Source organism: Syzygium oleosum, unplaced genomic scaffold (assembly GCF_021117445.2).
Source record: "Syzygium oleosum isolate NSW1041296 unplaced genomic scaffold, Sole_v2.1 Sole_v2.05, whole genome shotgun sequence".
In the NCBI taxonomy this organism is placed as follows: Eukaryota; Viridiplantae; Streptophyta; class Magnoliopsida; order Myrtales; family Myrtaceae; genus Syzygium; species Syzygium oleosum.
In genome coordinates, this window is record NW_026607489.1 from 8,526,451 (window position 1) to 8,549,566 (window position 23,116).

Consider the following 23,116-nt stretch of genomic DNA (forward strand, 5'->3'; position numbering starts at 1 on the left):
TGCTATAATTGGAAGCAGCAATAGCCGGTTTGGGCAAATTCGAAGTAGGAAAATCTTATGACATTACACCTTTTAAGCATGATTCTAGATTGGTTCTCGCTCATTTTGTGTTTGATTTCGAGGGAGGGACTCGTGTAATTAAGGTTTATGTACTTCTTTTTTGCTTACAGTGTATGGGGCATTACTGCTGATTAGATTTGTCTTCTAAGAGGATCTTGTGCCTGCTGGTCCCACGAGTTGACAGCTCCCAAGTGCCCTTCCTCTCTTTTACTCTCGCGAAAGGAAGTATCTGACTCGCACATACTGGTAAAGGGTAACCTCATCTAGTAACCTTTTGAATTTTTCCCCTAAATCGTGTAATTAAGGTTGACTGAATTTTTCCCTTAAAACAACTGTGAAATTGACTTCTGCCATTAGTTCCAAGCTGTTAACTTCTGTGGTTTTCACCCCTCTTTAGTCGGTTTATATGATAAGCCACGTTAATCACGCCTTCTTCCGATTTTTTTATCCATCATGCTCCTAGGAAATATTGAAATTTATAGTCATCGTTTATGCATGTACAGACACAAGTTCTTAAGAACAATTCCACCGTTCACCTTGTCAATTGAGATTGGTGTTTTGAGTAATGAATTCCATTGATAAGATCCGTGCCGGACTTGCTACCGGAGCTTAGAATTGGAAGAATTGGAACTTTCCAGCAATCTCTATGGAAACCAACTGCTTGCTCACAAAAGCAGTAAAAGTGTGAATTGCTTATGTTGATTAAATGAGGATCACACTTAAATTGGCACAGCTGAAAGGTTTAGAACTAAATTGAGAAATTGTCGTATGGTTTAAGACTAAATTGGCCAAATTGATCAAATTAAAAGGTTTAAGACTGAATTGGCATTAGTGTCATAGGTATAGAACTTCCGTAGTAATTTCCCCCTAATGATTGAGTTGTGATCGAGACATCAATTGCAAGGCCCAGCATGGTAGAGAATATTTACCGGTCTTTTTGCATTTACTTCATGGAATGGTTGTTATTTTATCATCGTGACAAGGCCAATTATATAAAAACTCTCAAAAATATCTTCGGCCTAGCATGAGTCTTGTTATTTTGTCAATACATGTTGAATTCAAACAATTTTCACTCGAAAGCCCAATCTTACTATAATAAGATGATTAATTATGCCACGCTTCAATTTAATTATTTTATTGACAAAAAAATTGGGTTACCTTTCTAATTTAATTTGAGGAGACTAGTTTTAAAGCACGCACTACACAGGTGCCAAAAAAACGAAGTTTAATCAACTTGATTTCATTAATTCGTTTGATAATTTGGGATTGTGGGAAAGTAAATGAATAGACGAGGAAAGCCACTACGGGAGCAATTTCAATGGATGTGAATAGATGATTAAAGGTTTAGTAGCTGTCTCTGCCTTCAATTCATTTTCAAATTTCTCTTTTAAATCGCATTACATCAAGCTTGATTAAACTAGGAGGAGACGGTCTTCCAAATCTCATGGAATCATTTTGGGAACAAAATGAACGAAATGGTTCTCGATCGTCTATTTCATGTAACGTTTTGATATGTTGTCTCGTTCACAAGATTGTAAACATGTTTTTACTTTACTCTAATCTCATAACACCCAATAAAATCGCGGTCAAATCCCAAATACCAACCTCTCTCTCTCTACCATGGTTACATTTGCAATTAGCTTCCTTTCTAGCAAAGCTTGGCGTCTCCTCCACCGTAATTGAGCCGATCGATGCAGTTGCCCCTAGATGTGGAGGCTCGACGGTGGAGCTTCCAAATTTATAGGCATTTCGCCTTCAAAGACTACCTTGTTGATATTGAGAAGATGGAGAGAGAGAGAGACCACCATTATGAGGCCGCGCTGGTGGTGCTCGGACATTGTGCGGCGCCTTGACATGGTCGATGTCGTGGCTTTGCTTGGTGGTCTTCGGACAGTGTAGGTCGTGGCTGTGGGGGTGGGGGGGTTGGATTCCCAAAGCCAAGAGACATGATTCCCACACACCTCCCCGCCCTTTTTTGTTGCCACCTACATTTAATCTACAACTGTGTAGTTATTATTCTCATAATCATAGGCTTTGCTTGGTTTTCACATTTTGACATGGCCAATGTGATGTGAGGAGACCGATCGACGGTTTGACCATAATGACATGGATGGTCATGGTCTGCCCAAAGCCACTGACAGAAACTAAGGGAAAAGGTTGGGCAAAGCTCGCACCTCAGATCAAAGTATTGTTCTTGTCCCTTGGGGGGGGGGGGGGTTGGGGGAGGGGTTGCTTCTTGAATTTCGTGTTCCGAATGAGAAAGTTCCTTGATTCCGATATGAAGGGCTCTGTTATTCAATGGATTCGGAACGACAGAACCCGTTTTGGAGCGTCGCTTGTCGAAGTGTGAAAATGCCGGCATGCATGCGCATATTTTGTGAACCGGTGGATCGGTTAAATTGTGTACGCTGAAGCGTGCCCCTTTTTTTCGTCTACGCGCCGAAAGTGGTGCCCTTTTTCATCGTACTGAGTAGAGATGAATTGCGACGATGCGACTCGTCGAGCATATTCCTCGTGCAGAGGTGTGTGAGAAATGTTAGATGTCTGATATAGACGTTGTTGAATTCTCTGTTCTTCGCAGCGCCTCCAGCTACCTCAATTGTCGCACTCCACTGTCATTCCTCGTCCCACAAACCCCACCCCACCCCCAGCCTTGGTGCAAACAATGTCAGGGCAGCTCACTCGAGCAGTAGCCCCAGACTCGAGCCAGGGTCTTCCGAGGCGGGGCAACATCCAATCTGGTGTCGCGGCCTAATTTGACCACACGCACGCGCAGAGAAAGTCGAGGATGAAAAGAGGGAAAACGAAAAAAGGGAAGGAAAAAAAATGGAAAGATGTATCAATTTTACAATGAATAAATTTAGTATTTAAATTTATTCATAATTCTTAAAGGGATCTCACTCCTTTTCCATAAAGCGTGTGTGTCTAATTCATCACGTTATGGACGGGATAGCAAATACAAGTAGGTCGAGGGTTGATGGATTGGTATCCAACAACAATCGTGAATCTATTCTTTGGAAGAAGAGTCGCCGGATTAACTACCTCCAACCGATTCGTGATGATATTTTATGCATATGACATGCGAGGTCGAGATAGTGCCATGCCATGTATCCACGCTGAAGAATTTGCAACAAATAAACTGGAGATGACCATTGCCAATTTCTAGTTCACATGTCTTCTGCTAACGCGTACAAGGAAAAGTATAAATGAATTGTCTGACAATTATATGGCGTCCAATTAATCCAGGACATTGACTTGAGAAAGTATTCAACTGATGATGGTCGTGATGCGCCCACTAAGCCCATCCAAATAAAATCGTTATGTCAGTTTCCAGTACAATTGTACAATGATGCCTATTTACAAAAATATGCGATTATTTGCATAGGGAATCTTATACACACAATGTTCATTTCTTAAAAACTAAAATATCATCACACGCTTATACTTGATAAATTTAATGTTAGCGGATTCTCATATGAAGAATATATCGAATCTCCTATGAGAAGTATTCGGTGCATCCGAATGGACGTCATTGTAAATGGCCCTCTGTGCTCCTGGTGCACTTAATAATTTTCCATTTGATAAGGCTCAAGCAGAATATGTTTAGAGGAAGACCGACAATTCGTATATCATACAAGAAGTAGTCGAGGTCTACAGAGACTCTCTCCAGCACCCCCTGGAGCTGGCTCTATTAAAGAGTTCCAACCATGCAGAAACCGAATTTAAAGTGGCACATCCCATGAAATGCTAGCAATTCGTATTTTCGTGTCGTACTTAAAATTATGCCATATGCTGTAGCGTCGTCGTAAAACTTTGTGCTCTTGTTGAAATATTATGTATTTTAAAATCTTGTCATTTTTAGATTTGACAATATTTGTTTTCATAAACTTGTCAAAACCCATGTCGAGTGATGTCAAATTGAATCCTAAGACTAGTCTTGCCTACTTAAAAAGAGAATTAAAACAAAAAAGAATATATGATCACACCGTAATAACTATTATTATAAGCAAATATTTTAATAGACAATCAACCCGTAAGAGGCCTATCGTGTAATAGTCGTTACTGCAATCAAACGCATTGTAAGTTTTAGAAGAATTTTGATGAAGTGCATGTATGGTTTGTAACTAATAACTACCTAACATTCGAGAGTTGAAAATTCGTGGTCATGTGTACTTAAATTCGGGTTATGTTAGGTTGAGTCATTACAAAATTTTATACTCATATTGAACACGTAAATATTGTGTATTTTATATTCATATCATTTTGGATTTGACAACATTTATTTTTAAGGACGTGTTGAACAATGTCAATTCGTGTTAACAGTTGAGATGCTAAGGACACGTTTGGTTGCTTGGATAAAAGATTCGACAATATAAAAATTATTCTATCATGAGATTGGTGACATATTCAAATTGGGATAAGCGTGAAGAGGCCTGGCATTCTGGACAATTTATCCAAGTGATAGGGGTCAATTATCTCGCTCAAGCAGAATGAAAATTTTTTGAGTAATTAATGTGAATTTATCTATTCTTTTTATGTCTTTGGTTATCCATCATCGTATATGATAAATTGTTGGGATAATGACACAAATAATCCATAAACTTTGGCCCGATATGTAATGTAGTATCTGAACTTTAAATTTGTGCAATGTGGTCCATGAATTTTTAATTTATTTAATATAATCTCTGAATTTTTGTTACATGTTCTATTTAGTCTCTAAACTATATGAAAATGTTCGATATTGCTCTTCCGTTAATTCAAGTTCATGGATAATATTGAACATTTTCATAAAGTGCGGGGACTAAATTGAATATGTACCAAAAGTCCATATACCGTATTGAATAAATTAAAAATTTACGAACTATATTGAACAAATTCAAAGCTTATGGATAATATTGTACATCAGCTCAAAGTTTATGAATCATTTTCGTTATTTTTCCTCTATACGACGAGACTTATTATTTTATCTTATTCGATCACGTCTCAATCTTTGTAACGGTGAATAAAAACTGTTTTAAGATTCCTCTTCTTCGCTTGAAAAGTAAATTTAAAACAAAAAATAAATGAATATACGAAGGGGGATGAATGTGCTCTTGCCGACACAAAGCTCAAACTCCAAGGGCCATTAAAATGGACCCGCCCACCATCCACTTTTATGTCTCCCATGAAAGCCAAAGGACCGGCCTTCGCCTTTACTTTCTCAGCTTTAACTTTTTCCAATCGATGTCAGATTTGAAAGTGAAAACCTTTCGACAACTCAACAATAATGAAGAGATTTAGGTCCCCACTATAATTCGTGTCGATCCACGAGAAAGTAGAAGTTTAAACCCCAATAATTTTTGGGCATTGAATAGCGAACACCATTTTTCGACCATGATGGAGTGTAGGAAATTGCGCGTAATGCATGCTACATCGACGGATCCCCATCCTTCGTAGAAATTGAAAGTTATTACCAATGCATATTTTATATTTAAGTAATTTGAAAAATGCATTTGACAACGCTCTTATTTGAACGAGGATAATATTTGAAACGATTATATTGATTTATATTTTTTTATGTAATCATTTTGGAACCAATCACACTTAGGGAAACGTTGCGGGTTGTTATTACTATCATGTCATATGTTTATCTCTTTAGCATTTCCCATCGTGCTCGAATGGTAGTATTATGTATGGACATTAAATGGGTGGTTCGGGTTGAGAATTCAATATTAGGAGTGATAAAAAAAAATTCTCCTAATAAATTTTAATATATTAAAAAAATTCTCATGGGTTAATACCGAAATTTTTGGATAGGGGGCATGTATACTTTATTTCGTTATAATTGTAGTCTCAAATGCTATTCTTCAGAGACAATTTAAGTCGCTTTATCAAATTTACATTGGAAGTTTGAAAGGATTTGTTGAGTAAGATATTAGTTATCGACTTGTGGTGCTTATGTGTACCACTTGTGAACATAAATTGCACTCTTGATCCCCGTACTTTTACAACTATTCAATTTTAGTCTGTGTATTGTTTTTTCTTGAAAATACTCGCCTTAATATTTCCACTGCAAAGCCCAAAGAAAAATGTCTAGGGAATGCATTGATTAGTACGTGACACCTGCACGTACCAATCTATGCAATTAGCATCAACAAATTCATTAGTAATGTAACTGATGAAAATTTTACCTACTAAATATTGAAGAGTTAAGGTTGACACTCGATCGGCCAAGAAAAAGGTTGACACTTGCTATTAATAGCCTTTCCACTACTTGAAAAACTCGTAATTATTAATGTCATGTGGATTATGTCACTTCTAGAATCAGGAAATATGCAACGGGTTATTTGAGTAAAAAGAGTGAGAATGGGCGACCGGTGTGAGCGACCTCCTTGGGCGTTACCAGAGGAGTTCTATACCCGCGACAAAATATTCAGTTTGAGCTATATTTATGACTCATTTTGAGCAAGCACATCATTGCTATCTCACCATGGTTCTAGTGAGAGTAGAGTCGGGGTAATTCGATATCAAGGCATGATCGAACCAATGCTCCAGAAGAACCAAGGTACCTTGAGACCGATGAGTGATTTGGGAATTCAAACATATGATACTTGGTAGTAAGCTCTATACCTTTAGATTGATTACCGTTGTGGTGGCAGAACCTTTATTTTACTATACAAGATAGTGAGTTAAAATTATTAGCAAAAAATTTAAATGTTGCAAAGACTTTTACATATAGGTACCATGTATCAAGCATGAGTGCTGACCAAAAAATATTCACTGAATTTTGAATAAAAATTTGATGAAATTACTTATACTATGGTTAGATAAGAGCACAGTAATTAGAATTCATGACAAATGGAAATAAAAGGGTCAATCATGATATATCTTAAAGTGTAGGGATCGGAAGTGTAATCTCTTTACACACTGTTTTATTTCTTCCTTGTTTGCAGTAAGTTTTACTGTATGAGAAAAATGTACAATTCCCCAGTAACTGAATACATGCAAGGCAGGACCATCAAAAAGTTTTGCAAGGATAACCACAAAAATTGAGATATTTGTCTAATTGGCCACTGATCCCACCAACCAAACACAAACGAAAAAAATCTTTGGATCGTAAGATAAAGTGGTCCATTATTTTAGATACGTGGGACAACATCTATCAAGTAAAATGTGAACGAGAATTGATCGTACCTCAAGATCATGAGATGTCATTTCGTACACTATATTAAGTCACGCATCTTACAAATAATTTGAGAGTATAATAGATGAAAAAAAATGGGAAGCGTGATGGAAAATTTAACATTTCCGCACTATGGGTTTAACTTCTTCATATCTCGTATTAGTATATAATTCGTATTAATTGGACAAGATATCGGCTCTTGTCCAACTTTTCAACTGCGGTTTTAGGTATTAAAATATCCTTTTGTATAATTTGAATCGGTCACAATGACTAAACTTTATTAAGTTATGCTAATTGTTGCGCTAGCAACTGCTAGAATTCTATATGTTACTATTAATCTATTTTTTTTAATAGAACTGAACTATGCCTATGCAATGTGCTTTTCTTTGCTATTTGCTATACTTCTTATGACCTATATCTTGCTTGTTTGGATAATTAAATGCATGATGCTTATGGATTTTAATGTGCAGTCTTTGATTTGTCAAAAGTTAATGCTTCCCCTACCTATTGCTTGACCTTACAACTATAGCTAATTCACATGCAGCTGGACGAGAGTGATCAAGTAAAAATACTCGCAAAAAGAAAAGAGTAAAAGTAATGCTAAATTATTTCAAAGTTACAATTTTCTATTACAAAGGTATTAATTTTACTAATTAAAATTTCCAATTCAAAATATTGCAAAATTATTGCCCATTGAAAAAATCTATTTTCTCCTTAAAATTAATCTCCATTACGGAAATTACATAACAGTGCTAGGAAAAATCTCTTTGTATAAAACTATGAATAGTCTATCTAATCAACAAAGAATTAATGTATTTAAAAACAGTACAATGTATGATTAGTGGTATTTTCCGTGATAGATACGTTATATTCAAACCTCATGAATACACACGGTAATAATTTGGAGAGTTTTGTGGAAGAGTCTGTAATTATATAGATAGAAGTTGTAAGCAACACTCCACTTCAATAATCCACCGTTCTAAAAAGTTGTTTGTCAGCATGCGCAATAATTCAGCCCCCTGAGTTGGTTGTGCTGGTACAATTTGCTTTTACTTCTGTCTGCCATTTGGCTTGTATCATTGTGCTGTCGTGGGGCCATTAACTTGGGTCTCTATAATTGAGTCTGCATAAGTAGACATGACCACGGATCAGGAACCGCAGGTTCCGAAACCGGAACCGACGGTTCTAGGTCGGTTCCAATTCCGATTCCGATCGATTTCGGTTCGTAATTTAAAAATTAATAAAATAAATTATAAAATAAAAATTGCAGGCCTGGTCCTCTGTCGGTCGTCGCGGCCTTGGCCACGGTGGCGGAGGCGAGGTTCAAGGTGGCGAGGAGATGAAGCGGGAGACGGGGGCGGCGGCGAGGGGGCTGAGAGGGGGAGGGGGATGGGGACGGGGAGGAGGAGCGGGGGGTCCTCCTCCTCCGGGGGCTAGGCGAAGTCGGGAGGAGGGGAGGAGGAGGGGGCGTCGGCGTCGACAGTTGCGGCCATGGGCGTCGGCAGCTGCGGCCATGCGGCGGCGGCGGTGGGTGTCAGATCTGGGGAGACGGGGGGCAGGCGAAGGAGAAAAGGGGAGGAGGCGCAGGGTAGCGAGGGGGGATGAGAAGGGAGCGTCGGCGTTGGCGGCTGCGGCCATGGGCGGGGGCGACGGCGGCGGGGGTTGGATCTGGGAAGACGAGGGGCAAGCGGAGGAGAAAAGAGGAGGACCGGAGGAGGCACAGAGGAGAGTGGGGAAGGAGGGATTTGGAGGAGGAGGACTGGAGGTGGGCGTGGGCGTGGGAACGTAGGGCTGCTGTGCAGCAGCAGTTTTTTTTTTTTGAACCGGGCCCGTAGGTCACGGGCCGGTTCCGAACCGTGGGCCCGGTCAACGGGCTGATCCCGGATTTGACCCGGGCCGGTTCTGGGCCAAAACCGGCCCGTGGCCATGTCTATGCATAAGCATCTTACAAGATGGCTGGCTCTCTATTATCGAACTCCACCAATCGACCCGTTGGAACAGTCCATCTTTACGTCTCTTATCTCGGAAAGAATCCCATCCATGCTCTCACTATGTTTATGTTAATCATTAAAGTTAGCCTTTGATGAATTGTTCATATTGTCATTTCTAAAGTTAGCCTTCTATAGCCTCTTTGAAGCTAACCTTAATTGCTTCTTTATAATCGGGCTCTTTAATCTCCGTGGTAACTGTCAAGTGATATCACGATAGCTTTCATATGCTGAACTGAAAAGTTTCTATCTTGTTCATAAAGTTTATCTTCGATTACAGAAGCTTAGGTTAAACTTTGGACATATCAAACTATAGTATTCAAACAAAAGCTACATTTGAAATGATAAACTGACAATACGTTCTTTTTATGTTTTCGTTATAGTTGCATAGAAAGTTTGAAAGAATTTGTTGGTTAAGCACTAATTATGGACGTGTGGTGCCTATGGGTACCACTCTTTTGATATAAATGGCACTCTTAATCCTTGTATTTTCAGCATTATTCAGTTTTAGCCCACGTATTCTTTTCCTTAAAAATACTAGTCTTATTATATCCACTGCGAAGCCTAACGAAAATGTCTAGTGTTGGTTAGTACGTGACACCTGCACGTGCCAATCTATACAAGTAATATCAACAAACTCATGAGTAATGCAACTGATGAAACTTTTATTTTAGGTCGCTAAATATTTACGAGTTAAGGTCGACACTCATTCGGCCAAGAAATAGGTTGACACTCGCTATTAACAGCCGTTTCACTACTTAAAGAAGTCACTATTGTTAATGTCATGTGGATTACTGTCATTTTCAGAACCAGGAAAAATGCCAGGAGGGTTATTTGAGTAAAAAGGGTGAGAAGGGGCGACCAACGTCAACGACCCCACTGGTGTTATCATAGGAGTTCCATGCTCGTGACAAAATGTTCGGTTTGAGCAATGACTGTTGCTCATTTGAGCAAGCATGTGATCGTCGTCCCACCACAGTACACCATATTTAGCCACACATCTTACAAATAATCTTAGTGTGATGGAAAATTTAACATTTCAGCACCATGGGTATAACTTCTTTGTGTCTCAAGGTACTGCATGATTGGTATGTAGCAATTGTCCGTCCTAAGTTTTATTGTGCCATGTCGACAAGATCCCAGTTCTTATCCAATTTATCAATTGCACTTTTTGGATATTAAATTGTCCTTTTAAGTAATTTGAACCAGTCAGAGTGACTAAACTTCATTAAGTTATGCTAATTATTTCACAAGCAACCGCTAGAACTCGATATGTTGCTATTAATCTGTTTTTTTTTAATACAACTTAACAATGCCTATGCAATGCTTTTCTTTGCTATCTGTTTCTATTTGTTTTACTACTTATGACCTATACCTTGTATGTTTGAATAACTAAATGCATGATGCATACGGATTTTAATGTGCAGTCTTTGATTTGTCAAAAGTTAATGCTTCACCTACCTACGGCTTGACCTTACAACTATAGCTAATTCGCATGTAACTGGACGAGTGGATCAAGTAAAATGACTCGCAAAAAAAAGAGTAAAAGTAATGCTAAATTATTTCAAAAAGTTACAATTTTCTATTACACAGGTATTAATTTTACAAATTAAAGTTGCCAATTCAAAATATTGCAAAATTATTGCCCATTGAAAAAAATTATTTTCTCCTTAAAAGTAATCTCCATTGCGGAAATTACATAACAGTGCTAGGAAAACTCTCTTTTATAAAACTATGAATAATGTGTCTAATCAACAAAGAATCAATGTATTTAAAAATAGTACAATGTATGATTAACATTATCCTAAAATTCCTCGGAAGCAAGGATCAGTGGTATCTTGCATGAAAGATATTCAAACCTCATGAATACGCATGGTAACAATTTAGAGAGTTTTGTGGAAAAGTAGGTAATTGTATAGAGAGAAGTAGTAAGCAGCACTGTACTTCCTTCATCCACCTTTCTAAAAAGTTGTTTGTCCGCATGCGCAATAATTCAGCCCACTAAGTTGTGTTTTCCACCATTCGTTACTTTCCGCTTGCTTGTACTTATGTCTGCCATTTGGCTTGTATCGTTGTAATATTGTCTGCCATTACTTTTGGCCTCTATGATTGAGTGTGTAACGGCATCTTACAAGACGGTTCTCTCTATAATCGAACTCTACCCATTTGCCGGCTCTCAATTTTTCGATCTCTCACCTCCGAAAAAATCTATGGAGTGCGCAAATCCTCTTTCAGATCTCGTCAAATGTTTATGGGGCTTGGCCAGGAAACCTCTGTGCTCCATTTATAATCTGAAAGATAATGTCGACTCGTTGAATTCCGCAACTGCCAACCTGAAGGCCAAGAGCGAAGATGTGAAAGCAAGGGTGAAATGTGAAGAAGATGGAGGAGGTGTGCAGCGCACGAATCAAGTGGCGAGCTGGTTAGACAGCATGCAAGAATTTGAAGGTCGAGTAGATCAAGTTCGTCAAGAAGCCGAGGAACGTGACCGAATCAAATGTCTCAGTCGTTGTCTTCCACGGCACTGCTGGTCGAGTTATCAATTGGGGGAAACAGTCGATCGAATGCTCATTGAAGCGTCAAAACTCCAAACTGAGGCAGGACAATTTGGCATTCTGACGATGCCGTTGCCTCCTCCTTCAGTAATTAACATACCTGTGGGCGAGACAGTGGGGCTTGATAGTGCCCTTAATAAAGCGTGGAAATGGCTCGTGGACGAAAAACAAGCAAGAGTGATTGGGTTGTACGGACCAGGTGGTGTGGGAAAGACCACCCTCATGAAAAAGATCAACGAGAAGCTTTCGCACCCAAATCCTGGATTTGATATCGTTATTTGGGTGGTGGTGTCCAAGCAAGTGAATGAAGATAGCATTCGAGACGCTATGAGGAAAAGGCTGGGCCTTACAGGTGAGAACTGGAACGGATGGTCGCCGGATGACAGGGTCCATTATTTGTGGGAAGCTTTAACGAAGAAGAAGTTTGTATTGTTGATTGATGATGTATGGGCGAGGCTGGACCTTTCCAAAATCGGAGTTTCTCATCCTGTTTTTGAGAACGGATCCAAAGTAGTATTCACGACTCGATCGAAGGAAGTATGCAGCCAAATGGGAGCCGACAATACCTCCTTCAAAGTACAATGCTTGACTACCAAAGAAGCCCTGGTATTATTCGAGAACAACGTTGGCAAATCGATTGCAAATTCTCATCCAGAAATTCAAGACCTCGCCAAGGACATTGTCCAAGAGTGCGAAGGGTTGCCACTAGCCCTTATTACCGTCGGGCGAGCCATGGCCGGCATAGACAAACCCCACGAGTGGAAGGATGCGCTGACAAAGCTCAAGAAAAATCCATACAAGTTATCAGGTATGGAGGAGGAAGTGTACCGCATATTAGAGTTCAGTTATGATAAATTAAATGACTCTACCCTTCAGCGATGCTTCCTTTACTGTTGTCTCTTCCCTGAGGATTACCACATAAGATTGCACGACCTTATTGGACTCTGGATTGGAGAGGGCTTGTTAGGAGACACCGATGATGTATACAGTTTGCGTAATGAGGGAGAGCATGTCTTGGGGAGGTTAAATAGGGCTTGCCTATTGGAGAGTGGGCATGACGGAAGAGAGTACGTAAAGATGCACGATGTCATCCGCGACATGGCGACGTGGATCGCTCGTGACCATGGGCAAAGGGAGAGCAAGTTGCTAGTGATAGAGAGAGAAGAAGACATGTCCAAGGAGATGATCTCCAAATGGGGGGAAGCAAAGAAAGTAACTATACAGGGAGAATGGATTCGGAATATCAACCAAATACCATCCAGGTGTTCCCAGCTTGAAACTTTGTTTGTAAGGAAAACAAGAGTGACTGTCTTGCCAAGTGGATTTTTCGACTCGATGACGGCTTGTCTAGCGGTCCTGAACTTGTCCGACAACAGACATATCAAGTCATTCCCCGAAGGGATTTGCAATCTGATTAATCTACAGTACTTGAACTTGTCAGGCACCGGTATTAGTGAATTACCCAAGGAAATCAAGAACTTGACTCGTTTACGGTGGTTGCTACTAGACGACATGTTGGAAAGAAACATCTTTATTCCGAGAGGGGCAATCACAAGCTTACCGTTGAATGTGTTCAGCCAGTGGGAGTCCAAAGATCATTGGGAGGAATGTGGTTTAGTGAAGGAAGAAGAGACGGTAGAGGAACTAGTGTGCATGCAACATCTCACCGACTTATCTATCTGCGTGCGCGAGTCTTCCTCTGCTCAGAAAATATTCCAATCCCCAAATTTACGAAGACGCATAAGGAGAGCGTACATTGATAATATGAAAGGTAACTTGACTAGCATCGTAATAACTTACTCACCAACAAGCACTGACAATTTCTCGCATTTAGAGACGCTTTATTTATCTCAATGTACCAAGCTGAGTGAGATGAAGATAACTCAAGAAATAGGACAAGCGCCCAATTGCTCTTGCTTCCCCAATCTTGTTGAAGTTTACGTCGACAATTGTAGGCTTTCGGACTTGTCCTGGCTCGTGCACGCTCCGAAGCTCCGGAAACTGATAGTCGTAGACTGTCAATCGATGGAGAGAATCATTGGGGATGGATTTGCAAGGGAGGAATTAGCTGATTCGGGACTATTCTCACGTCTCGAATACCTAGCACTCGTCCGTCTTCCCAAGCTAACGAGCATTTGCGACCAGACTCTATCCTTTCCCCAGGGGGTAAGCTTTGTCATATTCGACTGCCCTGGTCTAAGAAAGTTGCCGTTGGACTCGAGCAGCGCGAGGGGAAGCTTCGAGGTCCTAGCAGGAAAAGACTGGTGGGCCGGGTTTGAGTGGGACCCCACCGACCGGGTCACTTTGCAGTTGGGTGGCGAGGGCCCCGTAGAAGAAATGATATTTGGAGAGGCAGCACGTAAAGTGAAAGATGTGTCCCGTCGCCAGACCAAGATTGGATTCCTACCTCGTGGGGGGCCGAGTGAGTGAGTGAGTTGAGGCTGATAAGTTTAATATTGTTTCTTTTTTGTAATAAAAAAAAGAAAAATCGGCTTCGTTTGTCTTTCCATAGTGATGTAATTTTCTGGTGTTGGGATTCCTGTAATGTGGGGGTAAGGGGGTGTTAAAATGAAGACGAAGGGGAAACCACAAAACGAAAGCAGCAACAAATAGCATCTCTCTCTCTCTCTCTCTCTCTCTCTCTCTCTCTCTCTCTCTCTCTCTCTCTAACCTCACCTCTCGTTTGTATCTATCTTCCAACTGCAACTGCAACTGCAACTGCATCTGCAAGTGCCCAATTCAATAAAAAAACTGTCCCTCCCACAATTTGGATTTAAGATCACCGTCTCTCGTCCTTTTTTCAAAAAAAAATTAATTAAATTTTGACAAATTTCTCATCCCTTATTTATTATTTATTATTTTAATGATAATGATAATAATAATTGTGTCCGTGATGATTTGGGCTTCCCTTTCTCTCTTGGCAAGTCTTTGGCGTCTCCTCCTCGGATGCGATTGAGCCCCCTCTCCCTCCTTTAGATGAGCGGCAGCCACCGCCACCCTGACATGGTCGATGATGCCTCGCGGCGCTTCTATAGTTGCCATACCCACCGTCGCACTCCACCACCACCACCGTGGCCCCCGTCTCTCTCTCTCTCTCTCTCTCTCTCTCTCTCTCTCTCTCTCTCTCTCTCTCTCTCTCTCTCTCTCTCAAGGCCAGGTTGTGGTCGTTGGGTTTAGGAGTTAGCTACTTTCGTGCACTGGCGGCTGCACCAGTTTCAGTAGCGTCTGCAACTGTCCTTGATAAAAGCTTAGTCCCCTGAGATTTCCTTGGAAGGTCCAAGCCTTGACTCAGCTATTTTTTGGCGGTTGGGGATCCTTCCTTCGGTGGTAGTAGGCTGGGCAGAACTGGCAGTGGCTCCAAAAATTTCCATTACTGAATTGGCCAAAATTTAATTTCTCCTCTTTTAGGGAAAAAAAATGTGATCTTTGGCACCTCCTTGATCAATATTAGGAGTGGGTATCTTTGTCTTTGAATTTGAAGGGTAAGAGGCAAATTAAAAAGGTGATAACCCAGCTGATCAATGGATAATTTTTGCATATGTTGGAGGAATCCTGGGCTTTCTGTCCGGATTTTTAGGTGTTTTTTTTTACTTTAGCTGGGGGAGTAAGGTTGCTTGAATTTCATGGAATTTGAATTTTATATTAATTGACATCTTGGGTGGGTCGATCTGGTCAGGAATACTTGCAAGATAACCTTGAAGTAAAGAGGCAGAGGCTATGGATGCAGTAGATTGTGCCGAGAGGACGACGGGTGATCTGTTGATTGGCCCTGGTTGGGGTATTAACATTGAACTATACGATACCCAGGGTGGGTATTCCTATGTACTCCCTTTTTTTTTGCTCTTTCGATATTTTGATTTGGAATTTTGCATAATTGCTTGACCCTGTTAGTCGTTAGCTGGATCCTACAGCAATTTGAAGCTTGAAAGTGTCTTTGTATGGGGAAAGTTGATTTTGATTGTACCAGCAACGATTGGGATGGCTTGTTAGTATACTGAGAAATCTGTCTTGATAGAAGCCCCCCAATGGGCAGAATTGTGATTTTTTATAAGCATTGGCGTGGTGGCATGGCTTAGTTTTGGATGTTTGAAGTTGCTCAGGTTTTCTTTGATTTACTACCAATGGAGGGGCTGAATTTTCTCTCGGTCCCTTTTCTGGAGTTCCTTTGATATGCTTCTGTTTGTATTATTGAACCGAATCAACCTATGACAAACTTATTTTAGGAATCCGGAAATGTACCATATGATAATTCCTGTAATTGAAGGACTCTTTCTCTTTCTAAATGCTTAGATGAATACATCCTGGCATATTCGATTTTTGAACTAAGTATTGCTGGTCCGTTGCTGTTTGTAACGATGTGATCCATTGGCCTCTCTGTCTTTGATGGACTCTTTAATTTACCCTTCCCGAAATTCCAAGGAGTCCAACTTTACACAGCTTATGAATCATGAATTTATTTAGAAATGTAAATCCTTGGGGTGATTCAATTAACTTTTCGTTCTTTACTAAAGAGCATCAAAAAGCATTGTGTGACTGACCCAGTTTTAAGATAATGCTACTTCTTACCTGAAAAAATGGAAAAAAAAAAAAGGTGTGAGGTCGGATGTCGAGATACAAAAGTTGGGTAATAAGTTGAACGCAACTGAAAACAAATAAGCCTTATCCCAAACATGCTATCCATTTTTTTTTGATGTCATGTACACTATAATATAAAGACACGAATGCCATGCGGAAACATGTTATGTAATTTGCTGAATTTGAATATTGTTTCTTGATTGCAGGGAGTATGATTCTACTTCCAAATGAAGATTAGAAATTCATACGCATACTCGAAAATTCACAATTACTAAGATGCTTCTATATCAAAACTATATAAATGTATATATGAATGTATATCAATTATGTTCTCTCTAAACTCTATCTTGGAGTGTTCACAAGAAAGAGGGAGATAAATTATGACATAAATCATATGGCTAACAAACTGGAGGAATATGCTGCTATTTGCTGTCCCTATTTTTTGACTTATGAAGTTTGATATTCAATCAGATGTTGGAGAGAGCATTGATCTGTACACATTAGCATCCTCAATAGCGTCATCCTTATGCGTTGATAAAACATTTAGCACCTTCATTCTTCAAAAATATTTTATTAGTGTAGTTTTACTTGTACTTTCCATAAGAGAAGAAAAAGTACTGGGGGTGTTCCAACTTCCGAGATGTCATGGATCTTCGGAATGGAGTTATTGTATTGTGCAACTGCTTTTTTGCTGGTTCCTTACATGTTATTTCTGCATCAAAGATATTGGTTTTAGTCGCTGAATTGGTTTGACTTCTGTAGGAAGGCAAAGGAGGTGATGAAGATCCCTACGAAGAAGCGCCCGGGCAATAAAGATCAAAAAATACAGCTTCTGACCCTCTGTGTCAGTATCATGCTCTACTTTCTTATATGTGCATAGTTCTAGATCCAGTTGCTCTCTTCTTTTGTTTCTTCTAAATGGCTACAAGAGGCGGCTATCACTTGGCTAAAATATTTGGTTATCAATTTCAAGTAGGTGTTGGAGACTCTTAGCAAAAACTGTGGCAATAGCGTATTTCAGAATATTATTGAGTCTGTTATCCTACAGGAAATGGTTAGAATGGTATTTAAAAAGGTGCCTACTCTGTACCCCATGATTGACTTTTATTCTGAATTTGTTCATTTTTGAGATTGTCATTTGCTGTTTCTACATGCTCCGTGCAGCCAGATTTTAATATGATGGAGAAGTTACTGACCTTGATAGATACATGGCGAGAAGCTGTAGGGGGACCAAGGGGAAGGTATCCTCAATACTATTCTGCATATGATGAGTTGAAGGTAGCCTTAGCGATCTTTCTGCTATCTAGACTTCTAGTACAATCCTATGTTGCGTTTTCTTAATACGATTCCTCTATGACCATTGACAAATTGCGGGAGTTCGCTTTCCACCACGAGAAGACAAGAGTGTGCCATTTTTCACTCCGCCCCAATCTCATGGAGTTCATTCTACCCCAGCATTCAGCAGTGCTGAAATTAACATAAACATATCATTGTCTGTTTAAATCTTTTTGCAGCTGTTGGTCATATGAGTCTGTATACTTAGCTTGCTTGGAAACTTCCATTAAAAGATGAACTAAATTGGCGGACCTTAATTTTCTCCTTATGCTGACAAAGTTTTGATCTCCCCTTTTAGTAAGTTCTATGTTGCTCCAGCACCCTTATGTGGGAGGATGGCCTTTTTGAAATCGGAGGTACATTACTCCTCTTTTATAAATTATGATGCGATGTTATGGTCACCCATTAGCGGGTTTGGGTATGTTGAGGATGCCGTGCTGTTTGTGCCGGAGATGAACAAAGTATCTCGTTGAATTAGCCTCGGAAGGCTACCTTTTTCAATGAGTCTCTTAAAAACTGTCACAAGTACCCGTTGTTTGTTCTGATGTTGGAAATTGTGTGCAGAGTTTCTCAAAATCGATCCCCGCCATCTCGGTGCTGTAATTGGAAGCAGCAATAGCTGGTTCGGGCAATTCAGAGTAGGAAAATCTTATGACATTACACCTTTTAAGCATGATTCCAGATTGGTTCTCACTCATTTTGTGTTTTATGTCGAGGGGGGGACTCATGTAATTAAAGGTTGTATACTTCCTTTTTGCTTAGAGTGTATGGGGCATTGCTGGTGATTAAAGGAAGTATCTGACTCGCATGTACTGGTGCCTCATCTAGTAATAGGTTGACTGAATTTTTCCCTTAAAACAACTATGAAATTGACTTCTGCCATTAGGTTCAAGCTGTTAACTTCTGTGGTTTTCACCCCTCTTTAGTCGGTTCATATCATAAGCCACGTTAATCACGCCTTATTCCGATTTTGTTATCCATCATGCTCCCAGGAAATATTGAAATTTATAGTCATCGTTTATACATGTGCAGGCACAAGTTCTTAAGAACATTTCCACCGTTTGCCTTGTCAATTGAGATTGGTGTTTTGAGTCATGAATTCCATCGATAAGATCCGTGCCGGAGTTGCTACCGGTGCTTAGAATCGGAACTTCCCAGCAATCTCTATGGAAACCAACTGCTTGCTCGCAAAAGCAATCTCTATGGCGCTTCTATAGCCGCCATACCCACCATCGCACTCCACTGCTGTGGCCCCCGTTGCCGTGTCCATCCCCAACTCTCTCTCTTCCTCTCTCAACGCCGGCCCCGATGCAAACAAGGCCAGGTTGTGGTCGAGTTATCTGCTGCTGGAGTTGAGTTTAGGAGTTAGCTGCTTTCGTGCACTGGCGGCTGCAGCAGATTCAGTAGCGTCAGCAACTGTCCTTGATAGAAGCTCAGCTGTTTCTTGGGAGAACAACTTCCCCTTGACATTTCCTTTGAAGGTCGAAGCCTTGACTCAGTTTTTTTTCGCGGATGGGATCCTTCCTTCGGTGGTAGACGGTTGGGCAGTGGCTGATCCTTCATTGATGGAAATTTCCAAAAAAGTTCCCATTACTGAAGTGGCCAAATTTAATTTCAACTCTTTCAGAAAAAAAAAAAAACGTGATCTTTTGGCCCCACCTCGATCAATCTTAGTAGCGGGTATCTTTATCTTTGAATTGAAGGGATTTTGCGGAAGAGGCAAATTAAAAGGTTGCAACCCAGCTAATCGGTGGCTTTTTTTTTCCTATGTTGGAGGAATCAGTGGATTTTTAGGTATGTTTTTTTACTTTAGCTGGGGTAGTGAGGTTGCTTGAATTTCATGGAATTTGAGTTTTATATTAATTGACATCTTGGGTGGGTCGATCTCGTCAGGAATACTTGCAAGATAACCTTGGAGTAGATTGTCCCGAGAGGACGAAATTGGCCCTGGTTGGGGAATTAACATTGAACTATGGACCCAGTGATCTGTCGTTAGCTGTGTCCTACAGCAATTTGCAGCTTGACCCAGGGTGGGTGTTCTTATTTTATCTTAATTCGATCACATCTTGATCTTTGTAATGGCGATGAGATTCCTCTTCTTCGCTTGAAAAGCAACTTCAAAACCAAAAAAGAAATGAATATACGAAGGGGGATGAATATGCTCTTGCCGACATAAAGCTCAAACTCCACCGTCCATTTTTATGTCTCCATCAGAGCAAAGGACCGGTCCTGGCCTTTAGCTTCTCCGGCTATAACCTTTCCAATTAATGCGGAGTTTAAAGTTGAAACCTCCTTGTCCAGTTGACACGTAAACTCAATTTTAATCAAGATATTTATATGAGAGTAGAAATGACCGCTCATATACGCATGCTATGTCGACGGATCCATATCCTTAGTAAAAACCAGAAGTTATTACCATGTATACTATCTATTTAAGTAATTTAAAAAGGATTAATACCACGAAAAATCCCAAACTAGTACACATATAATAAATTTACTTAAAACTAATTTTTTGATCACCAAAAACCCTAAACTGGTACATCTGTGATAATTTTACCTTCCACTAGTTTCCGTTCAATTTTACCATCAAATCACTGAGTTGGATGACAAGTGCCAGTTGACGGGCGTACTAATTTGGGGTTTTATAGGTATACCAATTTAAGGTTTTTCGTGGAATTAATCCAATTTAACGGAGGGTAAATTTGTCAAAAATGTACCAGTTTGGGGTTTTTGGTGGTCTAAAAATTAGTTTAGGGTAAATTTGTCGCAGGTATACAAGTTTAGGGCTTTTGGTGGTCAAAAAATTAGTTTTTGGTAAATTTGTCACAAATGTACCAGTTTGAAGTTTTTCGTGGTATTAACCCATTTAAAAAATGCATTTGACAACACTTTTGATCGAACAAAGACAATATTTGAATGATAAATCGATATTTTTTTATGTAGCCATTTTGGCATCAATCGTGCACTAGGAAATGTCCCGGGTTATATGGGTGCATTATGTAGTTAGCAAGTATCACTTAGAGGGGTTGAATATGTGATTTGAGTGATTTTAAAGAATTTAAAGCGGAAACGATTTATAATCAGTAAAATCTGAACAATGTTAAGATTGAATGTGCTAGTATGCAGTGTAAACAATATAATGAGAGATTAGGGATAGAGAGAACTGCACACAAGAAGTTATAGTAGTTCGGCTTAGATCAAGCCTACGTCTACTCTCCCACGCTGATAGCCTAGTGACTGGATTCCACTATATGATCAAAAGGGATTACAAGTTATGAGTGATAACACTCGGTGAATGACAGAACTCTGTATCTTACACAATTACTCTTACATAATATCACTCGAAATCTCAGTATTTAGCTCAAGAAAGACAAGTAATAGAATCGAAATGTACTCAAACTTTGGACTTGTTGATTCTCGATTTCCTTCGCTGCCTTCTGCTCCTCGTTAATCTCCTTTTATACTCCTCCACTTCCAAACTAGCCGTTGGACAGTCTTCAGAGGATCATTGTCCAATCTTCACCTTGGACAGATTTCTATAAAATAGATTGAGTAGCCGTTGGTTGACAAAATCTGAATCCCACTGAATCCGGTCGCCCATACAACCAAAATCTTGATTTTCATAAGAAGAGCTTTATCCATTGTGATATATACTTGCCATAATATCTGATTTGTCAATCAATTATAGCCTTCGATTGAGTCAATCAAAACTTTCCTTTTGTGAAATCCACACCAGATCACTAGCCGTTATGTTTCGTTCTAAATAAATTCTGAGTCTAAAGAGTTTTTGATTCTCGCTTTATAGTCAGAAACAAAGTCAGCGTAGGTCTTCAGTAAAGTCTGAGTCCTTCAAAATTAGAGTATGAGGTTCTCTGACATCTTAAGATAAAGTCTGAGTGTCTATTTCAGTAGAGTCTGAACTTTTCGTTCTGAAACTCGTAGAATCTGAAGTTTTTCTTCTGAATCTCGTAAAGTCTGAGTGTCCAAAAAGTTAAGTTATCTTAAAGTATTAAAGTTGCCACTTCTAGAATATATTTACCTGGATCAAAATACTTCAGAGTACATATTAGATTTACAAGATTAACATGGATAATTTTATCAACTTCAAAATCTATTAAGAAATTGCCTCAGCAATGCCATCACGTCATATATTTTTCTCTTTAGAATTTCCCATCATGCTCAAAAGCCGGTATTATATAGGGACGTCAAATGGGTGGTTCGGTCCAGAATTCAATATTAGGGGTAAGAAAAAAATTTCTCCTAATAAAAGATAATATATCTAAAAAATTCTCATTGGGTAATATAGAAATATTTGGAAGGGGGGCAGGGCCATTGCTCATCCCAAGTCCACCACTGACTTTCCGTCTCCATTCTTTATTTCATCATAATTCTAGTTTAAAATACTATTATTGAGAGACAATTTAAGTCGCTTTATCAAATCTACATTCAAAGTTTGAAAGGACTCGTTGAGTAAGATATTAATTATTGACTTGTGGTGCTTATGTGTACCACTAGTGAACATAAATTACACCCTTGATCACCGTACTTTTACAATTATTCAATTTTAGCCCGTGTATTCTTTTTTCTTGAAAGTACTTGTCTTAATATTTCCACTGCAACGCCTGACCAAAATGTCTAGTGAATCCGTTGATTAGTACGTGACACCTGCACTTACCAATCTCTACGATTAATATCAACAAACTCATTAGTAATGTAATTACTTACTCATTATTGAAGAGTTAAGGTTGACACTCGCTATTATCTACCTTTTCACTACTTGATAAAGTCACTATCATTAATGTCACGTGAGTTATTGTCATTTCTAGAGTCAAGAAATATGCTACAGGTCATTTGAGTAAAAAGGGTGGGAAGGGGCCACCAGCATCAGTGACCCCCTTGGGTATTATCATATGAGTTCCAAACCCGCGACAGAATATTTGGTTTGAGCCATATCTATTACTCATTTTGAGCAAGCACGTCATCGCTGTCCCACCATGATTTTAGTGGGAGTAGAGTCGGGATTATCCAATATCAAGGCATGATCGAACAATGCTCCAAAAGAACCAAGGTACCTTAAGGCCGATGAGAGATTTGGGGATACAAACATAAGATCAGAGGGTCTCAAACGTCTTGGGAGTAAGCCCTATATCTCTAGACCAACTACCGTTGTGGGGGAGGAACCTTTATTTTACTATACAATGTAGAGAGTTAAAGTTATTAGCAAAAGATTTAAATATCACAAAGACTTTTACATATAGGTACCACATGTTGAGGGCGAGTGCTGACTAAAAAATTTTCACTGGATTTTGGAATGAAAATTTGACGAAATTACTTATACTGTGGTTAGAGAAGAGCACAGTAATTAGAACTTATGACAAATGAAAATAAAGGGGCCAATCATGATATCTCTTAAAGTGTAGTGATCAGAAGTGTAATCTCTT

At 39.6% G+C, this 23,116-nt stretch overlaps 1 protein-coding gene and 1 long non-coding RNA gene across 3 annotated transcripts in view; both read left to right on the top strand.

Annotated features, from left to right (window-relative positions):
- Positions 1-11,284: 11,284 nt before the first annotated feature.
- Positions 11,285-23,116, top strand: part of LOC115665132 (disease resistance protein RPS5-like) — a 54,705-nt gene continuing 42,873 nt past the window's right edge. Inside the window, exon 1 of the mRNA XM_056311258.1 lies at positions 11,285-14,189. Coding sequence (XP_056167233.1) covers positions 11,316-14,189 — 2,874 coding nt within the window. The 5' untranslated portion in view covers positions 11,285-11,315. The remainder of the gene's footprint in view (positions 14,190-23,116) is intronic.
- LOC115681687 (uncharacterized) lies at positions 15,074-17,618 on the top strand. Of its 2 annotated transcripts, XR_008816555.1 has the most exons (4): positions 15,074-15,342; positions 15,442-15,573; positions 17,103-17,184; positions 17,505-17,618. It is a non-coding gene; the product is annotated as an uncharacterized LOC115681687 (long non-coding RNA). The 2 variants fall into 2 exon arrangements; XR_008816556.1 differs by having other exon boundaries at positions 15,074-15,573.